This window comes from Macaca nemestrina, chromosome 7, assembly GCF_043159975.1.
Source record: "Macaca nemestrina isolate mMacNem1 chromosome 7, mMacNem.hap1, whole genome shotgun sequence".
NCBI classification, from domain to species: domain Eukaryota; kingdom Metazoa; phylum Chordata; class Mammalia; order Primates; family Cercopithecidae; genus Macaca; species Macaca nemestrina.
Window position 1 is genome coordinate 157,043,075 of NC_092131.1, and position 20,748 is coordinate 157,063,822.

The 20,748-nt window shown below is 45.0% G+C and overlaps 1 protein-coding gene and 1 pseudogene across 2 annotated transcripts in view; both read right to left on the reverse strand.

Annotated features, from left to right (window-relative positions):
* Nucleotides 1-20,748, reverse strand: part of LOC105491132 (sorbitol dehydrogenase) — a 43,375-nt gene that overhangs the window by 7,065 nt on the left and 15,562 nt on the right. The window contains exons 2-6 of one of the 2 annotated variants that reach the window (XM_011757298.2): nucleotides 20,369-20,402; nucleotides 17,783-17,848; nucleotides 17,311-17,475; nucleotides 5,071-5,230; nucleotides 916-1,034 (exon numbers count right to left, since the gene is read on the reverse strand). In XM_011757298.2, coding sequence (XP_011755600.2) covers nucleotides 916-1,034; nucleotides 5,071-5,230; nucleotides 17,311-17,475; nucleotides 17,783-17,807 — 469 coding nt within the window. In that variant the 5' untranslated portion in view covers nucleotides 17,808-17,848; nucleotides 20,369-20,402. The remainder of the gene's footprint in view (nucleotides 1-915; nucleotides 1,035-5,070; nucleotides 5,231-17,310; nucleotides 17,476-17,782; nucleotides 17,849-20,368; nucleotides 20,403-20,748) is intronic. The other variant, XM_011757294.3, reaches the window with a different exon arrangement.
* LOC105491128 (14-3-3 protein zeta/delta pseudogene) lies at nucleotides 8,620-10,721 on the reverse strand (annotated as a pseudogene).

Sequence of the window (20,748 nt, forward strand, 5' to 3'; positions counted from 1 at the left end):
ATAATCACCAGATTAATTCCTTTTTTTTTTTTTTTTTTTTTTTTTTTTTTTTTTTTTGTGAGACTGAGTCTCGCTCTATTGCCTAGGCTGGAGTGCAGTGGCACGATCTTGGCTCACTGCAACCTCTGCTTTCCAGGTTCAAGTGATTCTCCTGTCTCAGCTTCCCAAGTAGCTGGGACTACATGGTGTGCACCATCATGCCCGGCTAATTCTTGTGTTTTTAGTAAAGATGAGGTTTCATCATTTTGGCCAGGCTGGTCTTGAACTTTTGGCCTCAAGTGATCCACCTGCCTCAGCCTTCGAAAGTGCTGGGGTTATAGGCATGAGCTACTGCGCCTGGCCCAGATTCATTCTTTTTGTTTGTTTTGATATGGGGTCTTGTTTTTTTTGAGACAGGGTCTTCTGTCACCCAGACTGGAGTTCAGGGGCACAATCATGGCTCACTGCACCCTTGACCTCGAAGGTTCAAGTGATCCTCCCACCTCAGCCTTCTGAGTTGCTGGGACTACAGGCACACACTACCACACTGGCTAATTTTTGCATTTTTTTGTAGAGATGGGGTTTCACCATGTTGCCCAGACTGGTCTCGAACTCCTGGGCTCAAGTAATCCACCCGCTTTGGTCTCCCAAAGTGCTGGGACTATAGGCGGGAGCCACCGTGCCCAGCCAATTCATTCTTTAAATGAACGAAAGGGCTATGTTGCCTAGGACATATAACTCTAGTTAATATCATGTCTGCAGATACTCGTTTGTTTAGCAAAGTGCTAGTCACTGAGGGAACGGGACACTGCAATCCTCCCTTACCCAGAAGGATTCTAGAACAAATCTCAAGCCTTGGAGGGGGAATGAGATGGGCGGAGAGGTCCCCGCATTCCCAGTCAATGAACCCGCAACAGGGTAGCTTCTGTTTCTTACCAGCTCCACACACAAGGACCCTGTGTCCCAGGGCGACTCCACCTCTCCTGCAGGCATGGATCCCCACAGAAAGTGGCTCAATCAGGGCGCCTTCCTCAAAGGTGACATTGTCAGGAAGCCTGAAGAATCATTCGACACACAGAGATCCTCTGAGTTAACGACAATGCTAACAATAGTATTATACATGCCCAACGTTACTGTAATAACAACCATAGCTAACATTCATCCAGCATTTATTTATGTGCACAGCAATGTGCTAAGCAATTTATATACATTAACTCATGTAAAGCCCTGGAATAGTTCTGTGGTAGGTACTATCATTCCCATTTTACAGATGAGGAAACAGGCTTGGTGGGTTAAATGACTGCCCCAGTGGTTCAAAGCTAGTAAGGGGCCCAAAGGGTTCAAATTAGAAGCCAGATATGTTCTGATCCCAGAACCTATGCCACAGCATCCCCATCTGAAGAAGGCAACATGGTTTTCTTTGGAGAAATCAATTCAGTGAAATAAACACATTACATTTTCTTTAATGTGCTATCCAAGGTAAGGCACGGTGGTTATCATTAATAAATGAAAAGTTTACTTAACAAGGAGTTAACATGGCCACGTTCCAGCATCTCATCTGCTTCTCAAATTTACGGTCTTTTTAGTTTCACTTTAGCAAACAATCCTGATTATCACCAGTTTTGCAGAACAGTGATTTAGCAATGGGCATCACTCTGATAGCCACCCCCCATATTATACATTCCAGAGGAACCACATCTGAGGACAGAAGCTGCCCGGCTCACCCAGGGCCAATTAAGAGGAAAAAAGGGCCTGTTCCACATAGCTGATTAAATGCTGTGTCACCTTCACTCTGGGTTCTAGGTTTTCACTTCCACTGGCATCTTGACCCTCTCAATAATACTGCTGATGATGACAGCAAGTATTTGCATAAAGCTTTACAGATTAGGAAGCATGCTCATCTATTACCTCATTTAATCCTCATGATAACCATGTTAGGCAGGTAGGGCAGGCTTTTTAAAAAAATCTTTATTTTACTGAAGAGGAAACTGAAACTCACTGACATTAAGAGAATTGCCAAGGTTATGAAGCTAGGGAATGGAAGGCCAGACTTAACCAAGGTGTCCTGATTCCACATCCTCTGCCTGTCCCATATCAGCTGCCTCCTGGTATGAGCAGCTGTGTAGCTAATATTAATATCCAATTTCTGCTAGTTCCTCACTGCCCAGGATTTACCCAGCACCCCAAATCTCCACACACAGGAACATGAAAACCCTCGAGTTCCAGAAAGAAATAAATGTGGCAGCCAAACCATGTGCTCATCCCCAGGATCCTCTCAACACTGTCCCCAATCTTCAACAGAATAACTCAGAGTCCTCCTATCACTGTCCCTGATCCTTGACAGAACTACTCACCAGGCCTTTGGAGGCCCAGCTGCTGCCCACCACCCCCTTATCCCTTCCCCTCGGCTTCTTCCCCATCACTTTCCCTACTCCAATCCACTCTCCTGCTCTGACTGCGGTCACACTCCTTCTACTCCCCCTAGAAGCATCCCTTCTATATAATGGGAAAAAGTTTAAAATGAAATTGTGAAGGTTCCTAAACTCTCTCAGGGACTCCGCAGGCTCCCAGATACGCCTGCCCTTCCACATCTGGGCTTCCTGAAGAACTCATAAGGGCTCTATGCAGAGGGTGGACTGCATGGAAGCTACATCGAGGAGAGATGGGATTGGGGAAGGTGATGAGGGAAGACTGTTATCAGGAAGAATACTCTACTGATTAAGCAGACGCTGCCTCATCCGCCTGCACCCAACACAGCCAACCGTGTTGGAAAGCTATCTGGTGTGGAGGCAGAAGCATGCACAAGGAGTCCTGGAGGCCAGCCCCGCTGCCACTGACCTTGGGAAAACCACTGACTCCACCCTCTCCAATCTTGTCCAGTGGGGGTTGATGGAGAACAAGGATGAGAAGACTCTAAACTTCCTCCTAGCACCAACCTTTCATGACTTTGTAAACACCAGAGAGTGATGAGGCAACTTGGTAGTTTTTACAATGGGGTTCAGGGAACAGGCCAAATTGGGTAATGGATGATTAAGAAGCCAAGGAGGAAGCAGGAAAATAGAAAGAAAATAGGTAGGTACACAAATAAAGAGGCTGTGGTAGTATGGGAATCCTAAAAAGACATCAGAGAGGAGGGCTTGGGTAGGGAAGAATTGGGGACACAGGCAGAAAGCACCCTGGGAGGAGAAGAAAGGCAGGGGCTGTATGACTCCCCAGAGACCTTCCTCAGCACCCCCACTGCCACTGCCAACCAGAGCCCCATCATTCCCTATAAACCACCAGCGCAAGGCTCTCTTTCATGTCTACTCCTGCACCTCCATCCCCAGATCACTAGGCCATGAGTATGGCATAGCTTGGCACCATTTACTGAGCACCTACTATGGGCCAGACCTCATGCTGGAGACTTGACATGCCTTTCTCATTGGATCTCATCAGTAATTCTGTGAGGGAGGTACCATTACTATCTCTATTTCACAGGCAAGGATATCGAGGTTACAAAATTTAAGTGACTTGCCCAAGGTCACACAGTTGTAATTGGCAGAGACCAGTGGGCTTCACCACTATGCTCTTCTGCCTTCCATGAAACTTTTGTTTGGTGTCTTGACTTGGAAAGGGCCCCAGAAAGATGGGTTCATTCAGGAACCACTTGCTGAAAGGTGGACTCTGCACAGGTAACCTGCTTACTTCTAGAGCAGGTTCAGGTGTTGACTTAAACCCATCACAAGGTCTCTGGCCTGTGACTCCTCTCAAGGCTCCCAGTAGGCTCCCAGACTGTTCCTGTGACTGGCACCTGGCCTCCATCGGACAAGCCCCATCCTGGCTGAAAACCACCACTGGGGCCAGGCTGGGGTGGCAGGAGAACGCAACTGAGTTGGGTCAGGGGGAAAGCGGCACTTTGGCACCTTAGAGCTCCATGGCTGGGGCCATGGGGGGCCATGAAGAAAGGCAAGCACTTTGCTTCCTCCAGACTCAACTTCACAATTTCAGGGGTGAGAATTGGAGTAGGGTAGGGGAGTGGGCACAGGGCAGGAGCTTGAGACTCACAGAGACCCCAGTTTGACTCTTGGTTCTGCTGCGTGCCCAAGTCAATAAGCTTCCTTCTGCCTTGGTTAACCCAACAGCGGTGCCCATCTCACCATTATTCTTGTGGAGATTAAATAAATTAAAGCATGCAAAGCACTTACTAGCACAAGGGCAGGCACATAGTAATAATAATTATGACTCTCCATGCATCACCTTATTTAATATTTTGGTGATTAAATGAAACTGAAGCAGAGAAAAGTTAAATCATTTCTCCAAATTCACTTGCTAGGAGGGAGTAGATCCAGGATCCCAGAGCTCAAGCCCTGGCAGCACACCACGGCACCTCAGGAAATGTCAGCTGTTGCTGTCATGGTGTGTTATTGTTGTTGTCGAGGTCTTTGTTGTTGTTGTTTTGGTTTTTTTTTTAGACAGAGTCTTGCTCTGTCGCCCAGACTGGAGTGCAGTGGCGCAATCTCAGCTCACTGCAACCTCCACCTCCCGGGTTCACACCATTCTCCTGCCTCAGCCTCCCAAGTAGCTGGGACTACAGGCGCCCGCCACCATGCCCGGCTAATTTTTTGTATTTTTTTTTGGTAGAGACGGGGTTTCACCATGTTAGCCAGGATGGTCTCGATCTCCTGATCTCGCGATCCGCCTGCCTCAGCCTCCCAAAGTGCTGGGATTACAGGCGTGAGCCACCGCGCCCAGCCGAGGTCATCGTTGTTATGAACTTTCTGGTGGTTGCAGTGGAAAGTAATAACAGAGGATGAACCACAGGAATTCTCTCCAGGCTGTCTGCAGAGGGTGAGTGATTTTCAGCAGTATTTTTCTATTGTTGCTGTAAGTAAGGGAAACAAACTAAAAGACTAAAACCAAGCACTGTGAGTCAGTCTTATTCCTAGGGAGGCTACCCTCTCTCAACGCCACCAAGAAGAGTAGCCTGCCCAAGTGATGCCGCATGTTTGGAATTCTGAGCTGAAAAGAATAAAGAAATAACCACAGGAAACAGCACCAAGCTAATGAAGGGAAAGAGGTCCCAGGTGACCCAGTGGGACTGTGGACACTCACTTGTAACAAAAGGCTGCATTGTGCTTGTAGAACCGGCAGAGGTTTCCGTCATCGGGGGGTGTGGCACAGAAGAAGATGGAAGGTGACAGATTGTATCGGCCAGACTTGCAAAATTCATCATTTTCTCGGGGAACACCAGGCTCGATGGCAACACGATCACCTGGAGAGGAAAACAAAGATGGCACCCTGCCCGAAGGTGAGAGCAGTCTGCCCCCTCTTTGGTCTGGTTCTTTGTTTTCCAACCTTTGAAAACAGCAGAAGCAGAGATGTCATGAAGGCTTGCATGCTCATGGGCAGACGCCAGATGTGAAAATCTAGCTTAATGAGCCCCCTCCTCCCTGGGGACCCGGAGTGTCCTAGGCAGGTAAGGAAACTTGGGATGAAGCACAGACTCACTCTGGCGGAAAAGGACTGCCCCCTCCTCCACAGTTCAGTGTGGCCTGCCCTTTTTCCAACTCCTGCAATAAGCCAAGCCACCCCTCTACCTCCACAGCCACTTCCCAGCTAAAGCAAGCCAAGTATAGTTCCCGTCTCACACTGCTGCAAAAGCGGTAGCTCATACATGGAGTTTGCAGGCATTTTTTCTTCATCTGTCTGGAAAATAGGGAGCAAAGCCTTTACAAAGACAAGAGCTGTAATTATAGCATGTTTTATGTCCAGTCTGGTCATTTTTAGACAATAACTAGGAGTCAACTGATTCCTGGTAGTAGAACCGCAACGGCCAATGACCTGCAGAGGCCTCATACAGCAGAGAGTAATAGTTGAGGCTTCTGAACAGCCAGTTCTGTTATACTTCTATTCTATGCCCCACCATACCTGCTTGGAAACCCAGCCTGAGAACTGCTCTCTAATTGTTTTTTTTTTTCTATCTTTTTATTATGAAGAATTTCAAACACACAGCAAAATTCAAAGAATTGCATAGCGAACACCTGGATAGCCTCCTCCTACATTCTTCGAGGAACATCTAGCTATGTTCACTTTATCACATATCTATCCATCTACCCCTCCGTCTCATCTCTGTCTCTCCTTCCATCAATCCATCTTCTTTTCCGATTCATTTCAAAGCAGGCTGCAGACATCACCCTTAAATGCTTCAGCCTGCATATCATTAACTAGAGTTCAGTATTTGTTCATGGTTCTTTTTTAAAGTTATCACCTAGGAATGCAAACCCCTTTTAAGATACAGAACACTACCACTACCTCAGAAATCTTATTCCTCTGTGTCCCTTCCCTGTCAATCCCCACCCCCATCCCCAGAGGATGTTTTGATTTTTTTTTTGTTTTGATTATTTTTTTGTACCAGAGTAGTATTGCCTGTTCTGGCACATCACAAAAATGGGATCATACAGTAGATACTCTTTTGAATCTTGCTTTTTTCAGTTAGCATAATGCTTTTCAGATTGATCTATGTTGTTGTGGTATTAACTGTCTGGACAGGTGCGGTGGCTCATGCCTATAATCTCATAATCACAGTACTTGGGAGGTCAAGGCAGGAGGATCACTTGAACCCAGGAGTTCAAGACCAACCTGGGCAACATAGAAAGACTTCATCTTTACAAAAAAAATGTTTTTTAATTAGCTGAGCATGGTGATGTGTGCCTGTGGTCCCAGCTACTTGGGAGGCTGAGGCGGGAGAATCACTTGAGCCCAGGAAGTTGAGGCTGCAGAGAGACGTGATCACACCACTGCATTCCCACCTGGGTGATAGAGCAACACTGCCTCAAAAACAAATGACAGTTTGTTCCTTTTCATGGCTGAATAGTGTTCCAATGTAAGAGTATACTGTAGTCAGTATCACCATTCTCTTATTGATGGAAAAAACCTGGTTGTTTCCAGTTTTCCTGTTGTTGGTTTTTTGGTTTCTCTGTGTGTGTATGTTTCTTTGGTTTTTTGTTTGTTTTTTGAGACAGAATCTCACTCTGTCATCCAGGTTGGAGTACAGCGGTGCAATCACTACTCACTGTAGCCTCGACCTCCCCAAGTTCAGGTGATCCTCCTGCCTCAGCCTCCCAAGTGAGGGAGGAGAAAGAAAAAAAGCAGGCAGACAGTTAGGGCAGGTCCTCGGTGAAATTCTTTCAAACAAAAGAACAGTCTGGAAAAAAATCAAGCTGCAGGCACATAGAGAGCAGCTTGGAAAAATCAAGCTACAGGCACAGATAAGGAAGTGAGGCCCAACATAGAAACGCCTTGGTTCTCTGTGTAATCAGGGGACTCCCAGGAAAAAGCTTCCTCCCTTTTTTGGGCATGTACACAGTGGGCTCCGTGAGAACTTGCATGGGGTGGGATGGGGGCTTGCCTAAAACATGCCCGTAGTTGCTCAGGCAAGAGAAGCTGCACCCTGTGCTTGCCTAAGACATGCTCACAGCTGCACAAATAAGGGAAGATACACAGGTAGCCACACAGATAAGGTAAGTTACACAGCACCTGCACAGATAAGGGAAGTTTCTTATAAAAACCTTCGTATTTAACTGTAAAACAACAACCGTGTTTCAGGTCGATCCCCTGCTCTGCTTCTGAGAGCTTTCCTCTTTCACTTATTCAACTTTCACTGCAACCTCACCCTTGGTGTCCATGCTCCTTAATTTTCTTGGTCATGAGACAAAGAACTCTGGATAACACCTTAGACAAGGAGACTGCTAAAATGACCCTAGACTGCTTCACCCATAGGGGGTCATCTGGGATATGTCGGAAGGGTGAGTAGGAGCAACCCTCTAATATTTTACTTTCTGTGGTTTCTTATCCACAGTTTTTTTTTTTTTCCTCTCAAAATCAAACAAATACCAGGCCTCTGTTGGTCAGTTAAGAGTGGTTAGTGCAGCCACCAGATCTGTAAGACTCAGAGGACAGGCTTGCTGGAGAGGACTCTGTCAATCCCCCATCGCCCTCGGGTGTTGGGAATGTCAGCTGAGTTCCAATCCAGTTTCCATTCATGGAAGACCTAGCCATCGCATGGGGTTGGAAGGAGGTCCTGGGACAACTGAAGGTTTCTGGCTGAGGCTACACCTCAGTGTTATCTGAAGGCTCCTGAACTAACTCCAGTCCCTGACAGCCCATCATGGTGTTGGTGCCAGGACTTCCAGTCTTTCCTATCGCATTTTCTTCCATTCTCTCCTTTGTGGCTATCATGTCTCCTATCCCTTCTTTGTATGCTATGCTGAAGGTATTTTTACAACCTGGGAATATAATTTTGTTGGATAGAGTCAGCCAGTGCCTTAGTAACCAGGAATGTAACTCAAATTGCTGTTTTTGTGATTTCCTAGAAACAGGGAGAATTCAAGATTTTAGCCTAAATTTTCACCTAGTAAGGACCTTTTTGTCGCCCAGTGATAGGTATTCATGGCACTGTATGGGAGGATATTTCACCCTCAGTGAATACCCGCCTCTCCATTTGGGTTTTTTTTTCCTCCATGTAAAAACCCAGTACTGTCCAATGAATCTTCTTTCCTTGCTTCCTTCCTTCCTGCCTGCCTGCCTTCCTTCCTTCCCTCCTTCCTTCCTTCCTTCCTTCCTTCCTTCCTTCCTTCCTTCCTTCCTTCCTTCCTTCCTTCCTTCCTTCCTTCCTTCCTTTCTCTCCTTTATTTCCTTCCTTTCTCTTTCTTTCTTTCTTTTCTTTTCTTTTTCTTTTTTTTTTTTTTGATGGAGTCTTGCTCTGTCGCCCAGGCTGGAGTGCGGTGGCACAATCTGGGCTCACTGCAAGCTCCGCCTCCCATGCCATTCTCCTGCCTCAGCCTCCCAAGTAGCTGGAACTACAGGTACCTGCCACCACACCTGGCTAATTTTTGTATTTTTAGTAGAGACAGGGTTTTACCATGTTGACCAGGATGGTCTCCATCTCCTGACCTCGTGATCTGCCCACCTCGGCCTCCCAAAGTGCTGAGATTACAGGCATGAGCCAATGCACCCAGCCAAATCTTTTTTTCTATTCATAAAAATTTTCTTCCACTTAGATTAATTTAATACACATGTTCTTAATAATTATGCTTGGATTGTTCATAAAAATTTCATAAGACATTAAACGAAGCTAGCCATTATCTCAAGTTGTTTCTCTGTTAACTATTTTACAGCACATGCATGTTAGGCAAGTATCAAAAAAAAAAAAAATCACAAAAGCAAAAAACCTAAAAATCACAAAAGCAAAAAACCTAAAAAAAGGTTAAATACATGGGTTTTTGTTTTACTGCTGTGCTTGATATACATAAGTAATGAATATCAGCCAATTCAGTTTTACTGCATCTTTACTTTTACATTTGTTCTTTGGTTGCCTAAAACACTTAAGTACAAATACAATGAGCATAGCAAAAATAATGAAAGCTAACAGCAGGTAACTGTACAAATAATGGAACGTGAACCATTTCTGCCCTTACCCAGAGTAAGATGGGTTACGATTGTCTACAGGAAAACTTCTGCAGCTGTAGTCAAAGGTGTGCACATTGAGATTGAGTATTCTACAGATATACCTGGTTTAACATGTGGGATCCATGGGATAACTGTTTCTATCACAGCCTTGCAAGTGCTCCAAACCTTAAAGTACCCACAATTACTACACCTGTGACTGGAACCAATGATCCCTTTAATTCTCCACTAGGACAAACCAATATGTAGGCAGTTTTCTTTGCTTAGATATGGAAGCAGTTTTAACACTGGCCCTTGTGAAGCCGCAATGTACCAAAAGTACTGTGTCAAACATTTATAAGTTGTATAAAAATTCCACATCCCCATATTGGCCACCTCAAGATGAAAACAGGTAAATCCCTAAATGTTAACTGGTTCTACTCCCCTACCATTAAACATAAGAACCACATGGGAAATACAGAAATTCAAATAGAAGTAACATAAACCTGTCATAAATCGTAAACAAAAACTATTTGCGGGACAGCGCAGATGACAAATGGTCTACTGTGTAAATTTTAGGAGTCAGACAAAAGTTGGAAGGCTGGTTAATTTTCCCCTCCTTCTCCTGCTTCAGCTTTGTCTCCTTGGGTATCTGATGTCCACAACGTCAAGTTGTCTCTCAGTAAATGCATTATTAGCGTGCTGTCTTTGTATGACTCTTCACTTAATGTATCAAGTTCAGCAATGGCTTCATCAAAAGCTGTCTTTGCAAGACAGCAGGCTTTCTCTGGGGAGTTGAGAATCTCATAATAGAACACAGAGAAGTTAAGGGCCAGATCCAGTCTGATAGGATGTGTTGGTTGCATTTCCTTTTTGCTGGTTTCAAAGGCTTCTTGGTATGCTTGTTGTGACAGATCCATAATCCCTTACTTGTCATCATCAGCGGCAACCTCAGTCAAGTAACGGTAGTAATCTCCTTTCATTTTCAAATGGAAGACTTTGCTCTCTGCTTGTGAAGCATTGGGGATCAAGAACTTTTCCAAAAGAGATAGTATCTCTTAGCTCTGTCTCAATTTTCTCTCTGTATTCTCGAGCCATCTGCTGTTTTTTCTCAGCACCTTCTGTCTTTTGTTCAATATTTGAGACGACCGTCCAAGATGACCTGCAGGTTCCTACAACATTTTTATAAGCAACTGAGAGAAGATTCCTCTCCTCACTGGATAATTCAGCTCTTTGCTCAGTTACAGACTTCATGCAGGCTGCCATGTCATCATATCGCTCAGCCTGCTCGGCCAGCTTGGCCTTCTGAACCAGCTCATTTTAATCTATGACTGGATGTTCAGTGTCTGGAGTGGGTGGTGGTGGTGGACGGACAGGGGCTCAGCAGTCTCTGGGTGGCGAGGGCAGCAGTGGCAAGGCTGAGACTCTGTCTGCCCAATGAATTTGAACAGTTCCTCTATGCGACAATTTTCTTCTGCTAGGAGGTAGACTATCAAACCCGAAAACCTCTCCTTCTAACCTCTGCCTGGAAAAAATTTAGAATCAGGGTTTTTACCTAACGTTTCAGTCCCTACCATGCCACCTAGTGAAATGAGATTTTTCTCTGTGGAGGTCATTATTGGCCTTTTGTCCAAGGCCTCTAGTTCCCCAATTTCTCTCCCTCCTACATCCCTCTATTAGGGACCAGGCTCCATGCCCCATCTGCAAACAGCAAAATTCCACCTTCAGCAGTCAAGAAGAAGCCACCCTTGAGAGACAACTGTTAGCCTCAGTGCTGCCCCCATCACAGGGAGAACAGCCATTCAATCCTTATGTTTGAGGCACCTGTTCTGCATCCAGCTACATTGGAATCTCTGGCTAACAGACAATCGCTTCTTCAAATATCAGGCTTTCCTGCTAGAAGGATCTACAGACCACTTAAAAACCTGTCCCTGCCTAAACCCAGCCACTTTCCTCCCAGAGGAAATTAGAGACTACTGAAAATAGATTTACGTGCAATGTATGTAAGGAAAGTAAAGTGTGTTTTGGTAAGATTATAAGAAGGCATGGAAATGTAAATTTTGCCTAGAAATAAAGGATTGTTTTGAATTAGGTGAAGATAAAGCTGAAGGTTTGAGCGAGTTGTGGAAGGATTATAAAAATAATCTTGCAGCAGAGCGCGGTGGCTCACGCTTGTAATCCCAGCACTTTGGAAGGTCGAGGTGGGTGGATCACCAGGTCAGGAGATCGAGGCCATCTGGCTAACACGGTGAAACCCTATCTCTACTAAAAATACAAAAAAATTAGGCGGGTGTGGTGGTGGGCGCCTGTAGTCCCAGCTACCGGGAGGCTGAGGCAGGAGAATGGCGTGAACCCAGGAGGCGGAGCTTGCAATGAGCCAAGATAGCGCCACTGCACTCCAGCCTGGGCGACAGAGTGAGACTCCACCTCAAAAAAAAAAAAAATCTTGCAAAGGAAATTCTGTATGTGAATATATTGACTAAATTCAAAAGGATATTCTATGTTTTTTATGTAAATTGAGCATTGAAATAAAAGCACAACAAGGCTTTCTTAAGGCACTGATCTGCTTTTTAACAACAATTTGTAGAGGGTTATAAAAGCTTTACGAGAATCTCACCTCATGATCAAACTGGGTAAGATTTGATAGAATTATCTCTTAGGTTTCATTAAAAAAAAAAGGGTTTGACATTAATAGTAGACACCCTTGGTGTCCACGCTTGTTAATTTTCCTGGTCATGAGACAAAGAACTCTGGATAACATGTCAGACAATGAGATTACTATATTGACCCTAGACTGCTTTACAAGTAACTGGGTGCATGCCACCATGCCTGGGTGATTTTGTTTTTGTTTTTGCAGAGACAGGGTTTTTCCATGTTGCCCAGGTTGGTCTCAAACTCCTGGGCTCAAGCAATCCTCCGGCCTTGGCCTCCCAAAGTGCTGGGATTACAGGTGTAAGCCACCACGTCCATCTCTAGTTGTTTTTCATGACTATCTTGCCTCCTCATCAAGGATGGGAATGCCTCAGGATTAGTCAGTCTTCTGCTCCATATTTATTTTTCCATAGTGTCTAGTGTTGTGCTAGACAAATTTTTATTGCTAAACATAGAATTTGTGAATTGGGAGAAAACAAACCATGGGACACAAACGTCATTTATATCTAGAAGGGCATTACTTATTGGGAAAAAATTCCCTGGAATGTGACAAGTAAAAGCTGTTGGTTAAAGACAGTAGCACTTTTCTGTTGTAAAGAAAGGGAGAGAGGTAGGAATAATTGAGGACAAATAGTTATCCTGAGGTTTTGGGATGGTTTAGATGGTTTATCTTCAGGCAGGTACCCAGCCCTATGTAGGGGAACTCCAAATACGCTGTCAATATAGCAATGGCCTCCAAGTTTGCAGAAAACAGAAAGCAGACTTACAGGGGATTTTAATATCACAGGTATTGCTACACATCAAAGTTACAATTGGATTTAAACTCCATCTGAATTTGGGGAGTGACCCATACCAGCGAATCAGAGACAAGACTGGAAACCCTGGCGGACCCTCCTGTCTGAGCCCAGGACAAGCTGGAGACCAACACGGCTGAACGCCAGTGAGGCAGGAAGCCATGTGGCAGGACCCCAGGAAAGGACCCACAGGCCTTATCCTGCCTCAGTACCTGGTTATTCGGGAAAAGTCGGACGGACAGACTCCACTGGGAAGAGGTGCTTACACCTACCACACAGAATAGAGTTTACTAATAATGGTGGGATCCAGTCCTGCCATTTACCAGATGCCCATTGTGTGCCAGGTACCAGGAAAGGCACATCACAAAATCTCCCTTCCCTCACCATAAACCAACAAGATGGTGTTATCTCTGCTTTAGCGATGAGGAAACAGAAGCTCAGGTGCTCACACAGTGATAAGCTGTGGAGACTTGACTGTTCGCTCACCTCTATATGAGTGCTCGGGCCCTCCGGAGCCTGAAGAGGATGTTAGAACCTTGTGAGGCCTACTGAGGCCATGGAAGGTCTGGCCTTTATTCAGCAGGGACACGGTAAGTTATTTTTCCTAAGTCTTTTTGTGTTGAAAGTACTCACAGAACAGTGTAGAGTCCTGGTACATAGTTAGTGCTCATTAAAATAAGTGGTGAAGGCTGGGCTGAAGGTAGTGCGTCATCTTAATTGATTGTTCACAGTCAGTTACAGATAATACTCCTTGTTCTACTCTTTCCTCGCTTCTCACTACTGCACTTGACTAGTCTAGTCTTAAAAAACATAGGAATGCTTCCATGCCTTAGAGTTATTGACTCATATGTATGTTTATCTATTTGTTTGTTTATTTATTTATTTGAGACAGAGTCTTGCTCTGTCGCCCAAGCTGGAGTGCAGTGGCATGATCTCAGCTCACTGAAACCTCCACTTCCCGAGTTCACAAAATTCTCCTGCCCCAGCCTCCTGAATAGCTGGGATTACAGATGCACACCACCACGTCTGGCTAATTTTTGTATTTTTAGTAGAGATGGGGTTTCACCATGTTGGCCAGGCTGATCTTGAACTCCTGACCTCAAGTGATCCGCCCACATCGGCCTCCCAAAGTGCTAGGATTATAGGCATGCGCTACTGCGCCCGGCTGACTTATATGTTTAAATTCTGTAAATGAACATTAGGAAATACTTGATGAGTTGTGGTCTTCTTTCTAGATTTGTTGATTAGAATTTTAAGTCAAGGTTAACATATGAAAGACTTTAAATCCAAATTTTGTATCCTAAGAAAAGAAAAGGACCCACAGAAATCCTTATGAGCACCAAAATCTGTCTATATTTTGCTGGCACGGTGGTTTATGCCTATGTGATCCCAGCACTCTGGAAGGCCAAGGAGGGCTGATCACCTGAGGTCAGGAGTTTGAGACCAGCTTGGCAAACATAGTGAAACCCAGTCTCTATTAAAAATACAAAAATTAGCCAGGCGTGGTGGTGTGTGCCTGTAATCCTGGCTACTCAGGAGGCTGAGGCACAAGAATCACTTGACCCTGGGAGGCAGAGGTTGCAGTGAGCCGAGATGGTGCCACTATACTCCAGCCTGGATGATAGACTGAGACTTCGTCTCAAAAAAAATAAAATGTCTGTATTTGTCTCTTCCTTCTATCTCCTCTGACTCCCTCTACTTTCTTTCCTGTACAGTTAACTTTCTGCAAGTTATGCCTATGCCATTAAGGATGAATTCTTCCACCTAGCCTTCAAGATCCTCTATAATCAGGTGGAGTTTTCATACTATTCAGTTTTACCTTCTAATTATGATTATATTATGATAACATGACATTTCACAGTTTTACAGTGCTTTATTTTATTTTATTTTTTGAGACAGGGTTTTGCTTTGTCACCCAAGTTGGAGTGCAGTGGTGCAATCATGGCTCACTGCAAACTCAACCTCCTGGGGTTAAGTGATCCTTCTGTCTCAGCCACCCGAGTAGCTGGAACTACAAGTGCGCACGACCACACCCAGCTAATTTTATTTTTCACAGAGACAGAGTCAACCTCTGTTGCTCATGCTGGTCTCAAACTCCTGAGCTCAAGCAATCCTTCTGCCTCGGCCTCCCAAAGTGCTGAGATCACAGGTGTAAGCCACCATGCCCAGCCAAATGCTTTTTAAAGAGGGACTTTTATAAAGATTACACATGTTTATCATCTCCAATAACTCCCCAACACAAAACCTCTGCCCTGAGCAGCACAGACTTATCCGCACTCAGATGTGTTACTCTCGCATCTGTAATTTGATTGTGCACTTCCTCTTTTTTTTTTTGAGATGGATTCTCGCTCTGTCTCTCACCAAGGCTGGAAAGCCGGCATGCAGTGGCACGATCTCAGCTCACTGCAACCTCCACCTCCTGGGTTCAGGCAATTCTCCTGGCTCAGCCTCCCGAGGAGCTGGGACTACAGGTGCGTGCCACCACATCCAGCTAATTTTTCTATTTTTAGACAGAGTTTCACCATATCGGCCAGGCTGGTCTCAAACCCCTCACCTCAAGAGATCTGCCCACCGCAGCTTCCCAAAGTGCTGGGACTACAGGCATGAGCCACCGCACCCAGCCTGTTCGCTTCCTCTTAACTAGAATATTAGCTCTGACCTCTTCAAGAACTCAAATATAAAAACTTTCTCAAGTATGAAGATGCTGGGTAGCCCAGTGGTTCCGAGAACTTGCTCTAGAGTCCAAAAGACCAGGATGGGCATCCCAGCTCTGAGACAAACTAGTGAATGACCCTGGGCAATAATCAGGCTTCAATTTCTTCTTCAACTAATGAAGATAATAATGCCTATCTCATAGAGTTGTTTCAAGAATGAAATAAATAGCCCAGGCGCAGTGGCTCAGACCCATAATTACAGCAAGTTACCCAAATTACTGCCAAGGTGGGCAGATCACTTGAGGTCAGGAGTTCAAGACCAGCCTGGCCAACATGGTGAAGCCCCATCTCTACCAAAAATACAAAAATTAGCCAGGCGTGGTGGTGCATGTCTAATCCCAGCTACTCAGGAGGCTGAGGCATGGGAATCACTTGAACCAGGAGGTGGAGGTTGCAGCAAGGTGAGATTGCACCACTGCACTCCAGCCTGGGTGACAGAGTAAGACTCCGTCTCAAAAAAAAAAAAAAAAAAAAAAAGAAAGAAAGAATTGTACATCTAAGTGTTTAACACGGAGACTAATGTAGCAAATCAATAAATATTAGCTACCTTCTTATTAATGTTACTACTGTTAAATGTCTAGGTCAAAGACCTATCTCCTCCATGAACTCTTTAACCACCTTTGCCCACAGTAAATGCCCTTTGAACTCCTAAAGCCTGTTCTTTCCCACACCTAATTGTATCCTATGGGCTTGCTGTCTAATTGCTGGTATTTATGTAGGGCCCGACATCTAGTGTTTCCACATCCATCTAAGCATCCAGGTATCATATCTGCTCATTTTTCTATATCCCTCAAGGCTCGTGGCATAAGACTGAGCTCATTGTAGAAAACTGACTAAACCCTTGTTATAATTTACATTTAGAGAAACCCACCCTTTGTTATAATTTATAGTCAGAGACTTTGTCCCACAGGTGAGAACCAATCACCAGTGGCTATTGGAAGCTATAAACATTCCACTATGAAATAACCTCATAACACCACAGGAGCTTTCTTGACTTCCACTAATGATGAATGATTTAACATCCCTAAATAAGACACATGCCTGACTTCTTCACAGCTGGCCAATCCCTCTGCATGTGGCTGGGCTCAGAGAGCTTTATAACTAACACAGGATGGTGCCTCCTGTCAACCTCCACCTTCCCCCAAATAATGTGACCTTATTTCCTGGCTGCACAGCAGCCTCACTGGTAAAGGAAGGTTAAAGCCAACAGCTAACTATGCCAAGACAACTTGGATTTAATTCATGGTATCAGGGAACAACACAGGCTGCCACAGCTGAGAATTCCTCCCTCTGGGAAGATGAATTAAGTAAATCTAGGAAGAATAATGGTGGTTTCCCAGCCATCTAATAAAAATCAAACATCATATCCAAGGCCCTGGTTCACAGCACCTAAAGGTGGTTTGGGTTCCTATGCCTCAAATGTTTTCTCCAGCCCTTTACCTGGCTTATTTCTTACTTGGCTCCAGATGTTGGATTAATTGTCCCTTCCTCAAATGAACCAAGGGTCTGGATAAAAGACACGAGTCACAACCTGCATTCTCCTCTACCACCCTTAACACATGGTGACTAAGTAACTATCTCTCTGCTCCAGGTCCCTCTTTTCTTGTGTAAGGTAAGATCCATGTGAGTATGGACCAAAACTCTCTTGTTCCCTGCTGTATCCAGAGCTTAACAGAGGGTCTGGCCCAAAGAAAGCATGCACATATGTTTATGTTGAATGAACACATAAGTCAAAGGACCTTGCTGACCTGGTTTTAGGTGCTTTACCAATGATCCCACTTTTTCGACCGTTCCTGAAGCTTCATGTCCCAGCACCATGGGCTTTTTCACGATAAAATTCCCAATTCGACCCTCCTCCCAGTAGTGGACATCTGAGCCACAGATTCCAACAGAATGCATCCTCAGCAACACCTCTGATAAAAGAAAGGAAGAAAAAAAACAGTGAGAGAAGGAACAACCCCTATCACTCTGAGGTGCCCTAGTGATTTCCCTCTGCCCAGGGGAGAGGGCTGGGTTACCAGGCCAGGCACACTATTTAGGCCATAGAGGAAAACAAGCTACATAGCAACCCTGATTAAGTCTCGCAAGGCAAACAAGCTTCCACATGTGATGGCTAATTTTATGTGTCCACTTGGCTAGGGTATAATGCCTGGTTGTTTGAAGATACATGTTGGGCATGGTTAGCTTTTAAACCAATAGACTTTGAGTAAAGTAGATTACCCTCCATAATGTAGGTGAGCCTCATCCGATCAGTTTGAAGGTCTTAAAAGCAAAGACTGAGGTTTCCTGAAGGAGAAGGAACTCTTCTCAAGACTGCAACATCAACTCTTACCTGAATTTCCAGCCTGCCCTTTGTACACACACACACATATATACACACACATATATCTTAGTGGTTTTGTTTTTCTGGACAACACTGACCAATACACTGGATAGAAAAGATATTATTAGTAGCATGAAATGTACCAACCACTTAAGAGAACAAACTATTTTCCAAAAGAAAACTTTCTAGATAATTAATATGCTATGCATGATTCTTACCTGTTTATGAGAACAAGTCTGGTAGAATCTCAGCTTGGCAACATTTTGTGAACTATTGAGTTCTTCATGCCTATTGTTTTCTTTCCTTTTTTTTTCTTTTTCTTTTTCTTTTTTTTTTTTTTTTTGAGACAGAGTCTCCCTCTGTTGCCCAGACTGGAGTGCAATGGCAGGATCTCGTCTCACCGCAATCTCTGCCTCCCGGGTTCAAGCAATTCTGCTGCCTCAGCCTCCCAAGTAGCTGAGATTACAGGTATATGCCACCATATCCAGCTAATTTTTGTATTTTTAGTAGAGACAGGGTCTCGCCATGTTGGCCAGGCTGGTCTCGAACTCATGACCTCAGGTGATCCACCTGTCTCAGCCTCCCAAAGTGCTGGGATTACAGGCATGAGCCACCGCGCCTGGCCAGTTTTCTAAGTTCAAAATAATGATGGTACTGTGCCCCTTTGGTGAAATAAGTACCAATAAATACCATCATCTCTGACTGAGATGATGGTTATGAATACCTCCCTGAAAAAAAACACTCTGCCTTAGAAAGACAAAGAGACCCGAATCTCTGCTATGCAGTGCACTTGCCACAGACTACTGGGGTGGCTCTTCAGAAGTTTCTTCCTCCTTAGTTTTAGTGAAGAGAGTAAGAAATGGCAGGGTGAATTCTCAGATCAAAGGCAGGGAAAAGTCATTTGAGTTAGGAAAATCATCTCAGAATTTCCTCTCTTGAAGTAGCAACTGGTAGCGAGAGATTAGATTTGACTTTGCTAGAACACTCGCTAAAATGCACTCTTTTCCCTTCCGATGCAAGTGTAGCAAGAGACAAGAGTGTGAGCAGAATGCTGCTTCAGGGAGAAAAGCCGTACCAGGAGCCAAGCTTGTACTCTGGGTCCAAGACAGCCCTCGTTCGGCCACTTCTGGAATCAACAGTCAACTTTTCAGGACACAGTGAGGTAACTCTTTCACTTCTCTGAGCATGGATCTTGGTGAAAATCCTTGAACCCTGACTATACAATACTTGCTCAGCACCCATAGAATGGCTATATTCTGTCTAGTCTGTATTCTCACCACTTACAAGTGGATAACACAAGTGACCTTTCAGAAGCAAAGCTCTGGATCCACCAGGAAAGCTGCCTTCGATCTGATGTTCACCCAGAAGCTGCGGTTCCGGTGTGAGGTAGGACAAAGTGGGAAAGGACACCCCCAACTTCTCAAGGGTAGAAAGGGGACGTGACTGTCTAGGTGTGAGAAGGGGAGGGTGAGTATCTACAGACACTCTGCCCACTGCCCCCAACTTCTCAAGGGTAGAAAGGGGATGTGACTGTCTAGGTGTGAGAGGGGGAGAGTGAGTATCTACAGACACTCTGCCCACTGCCCCCAGCCTCACTTCAGGGTCCTGCATGATTATGACAAAGTGGGATTCCAGGGATGGGAGGGATTAGACAACTGTCAGCAGGGATCTGAGCCAACAGAAAAAAAGAGATGGAAATGTTCACAGCACCCGCCATGTGCAGACAGTGGGCTGGACTCTATCCTCACCACAGCACTCAGTTTGTAAATGAGAAACCCACGGCTGGGAAGTTACAGATGCCACCTTGGGCGTCAGCATGTCAGCTGAGCCCCACAGGCTTAGCAAGTGAGAGGCCTGGAAGGAGCGGAGTAAAGGTGTTGGAAACCCTGGCCCCATGTGCTCACTCACTTTCTGTGCTTGGTTGATTAGAGCAGAGGACAGGGCCCCATGCAGCCCCTCCCACCCCCACTGGACAGAAGGTCCTGGGCTGCCGCACACTTTGGTGACTGGCCTTCCTGGGGAGTGGGGAAAGCCGGCATGATGCTCCCTTTGCTAATGAAAAGATGAAGTTCTGTAGACTCACTCCTTTTCAAAGTTTGGGTTAGGGTTAGGACACTTGGCCACTCCAACAGCAGCTTCTGGTAGATAGGGTACACTGTCATTAGGTCAAAAGAGGAACAATTCTGTCATTGGTCCATATACTTCACATCAAAAACTCTTTGGGATGAGTCAGCAGTCTGGTACGGTAATTTTTCCGATTCTGTCACTATTCTTTTTATTTCATGTGGCAGCCAAGATAAACCTCCCACCAGGTCATGCTGCGGACAGTAGACTCCGCTCTCAGCCTAACAAAAGCATAGGTTTTTAATGGACGCAAAAGTAATAAACAGTAGGAAAAGAGAGGAAAGGGAACAATATACATGTGATTCCAAAGGAAACAACAGGAAATAATAAAATATAAGTTATGTTTCCCAAGAACTTACCATTTGGGCCTGGTTCAGGGATGGGATAGTTCTCCTAAAACAAACAAAATTGAAAAAATCATTTAACATGTATAATAACTTTACCTTATGAACATTTTCCATTACAAACTAGAGTTTCATCATTAGTTTATTTCTTCTTAGAATTAACACAAGCTCAGACCACACTGCTCCTGGGTGCATGCCTGAGGGGATACGCTAAATGGCACGCTGCACACACCTGCCTAGCCCTTCTTCACTTGTCTACATAACACAGTGACCGACCCAACAACGGCATGGCCAGCACACTCACAAAGCATACAGAGGACCACACTTGTCACTAGTGACATGTCACAGGATGAGATAAAGTGCTGATGCTGGGTTCCCTCCCTGGGAAACAGCCT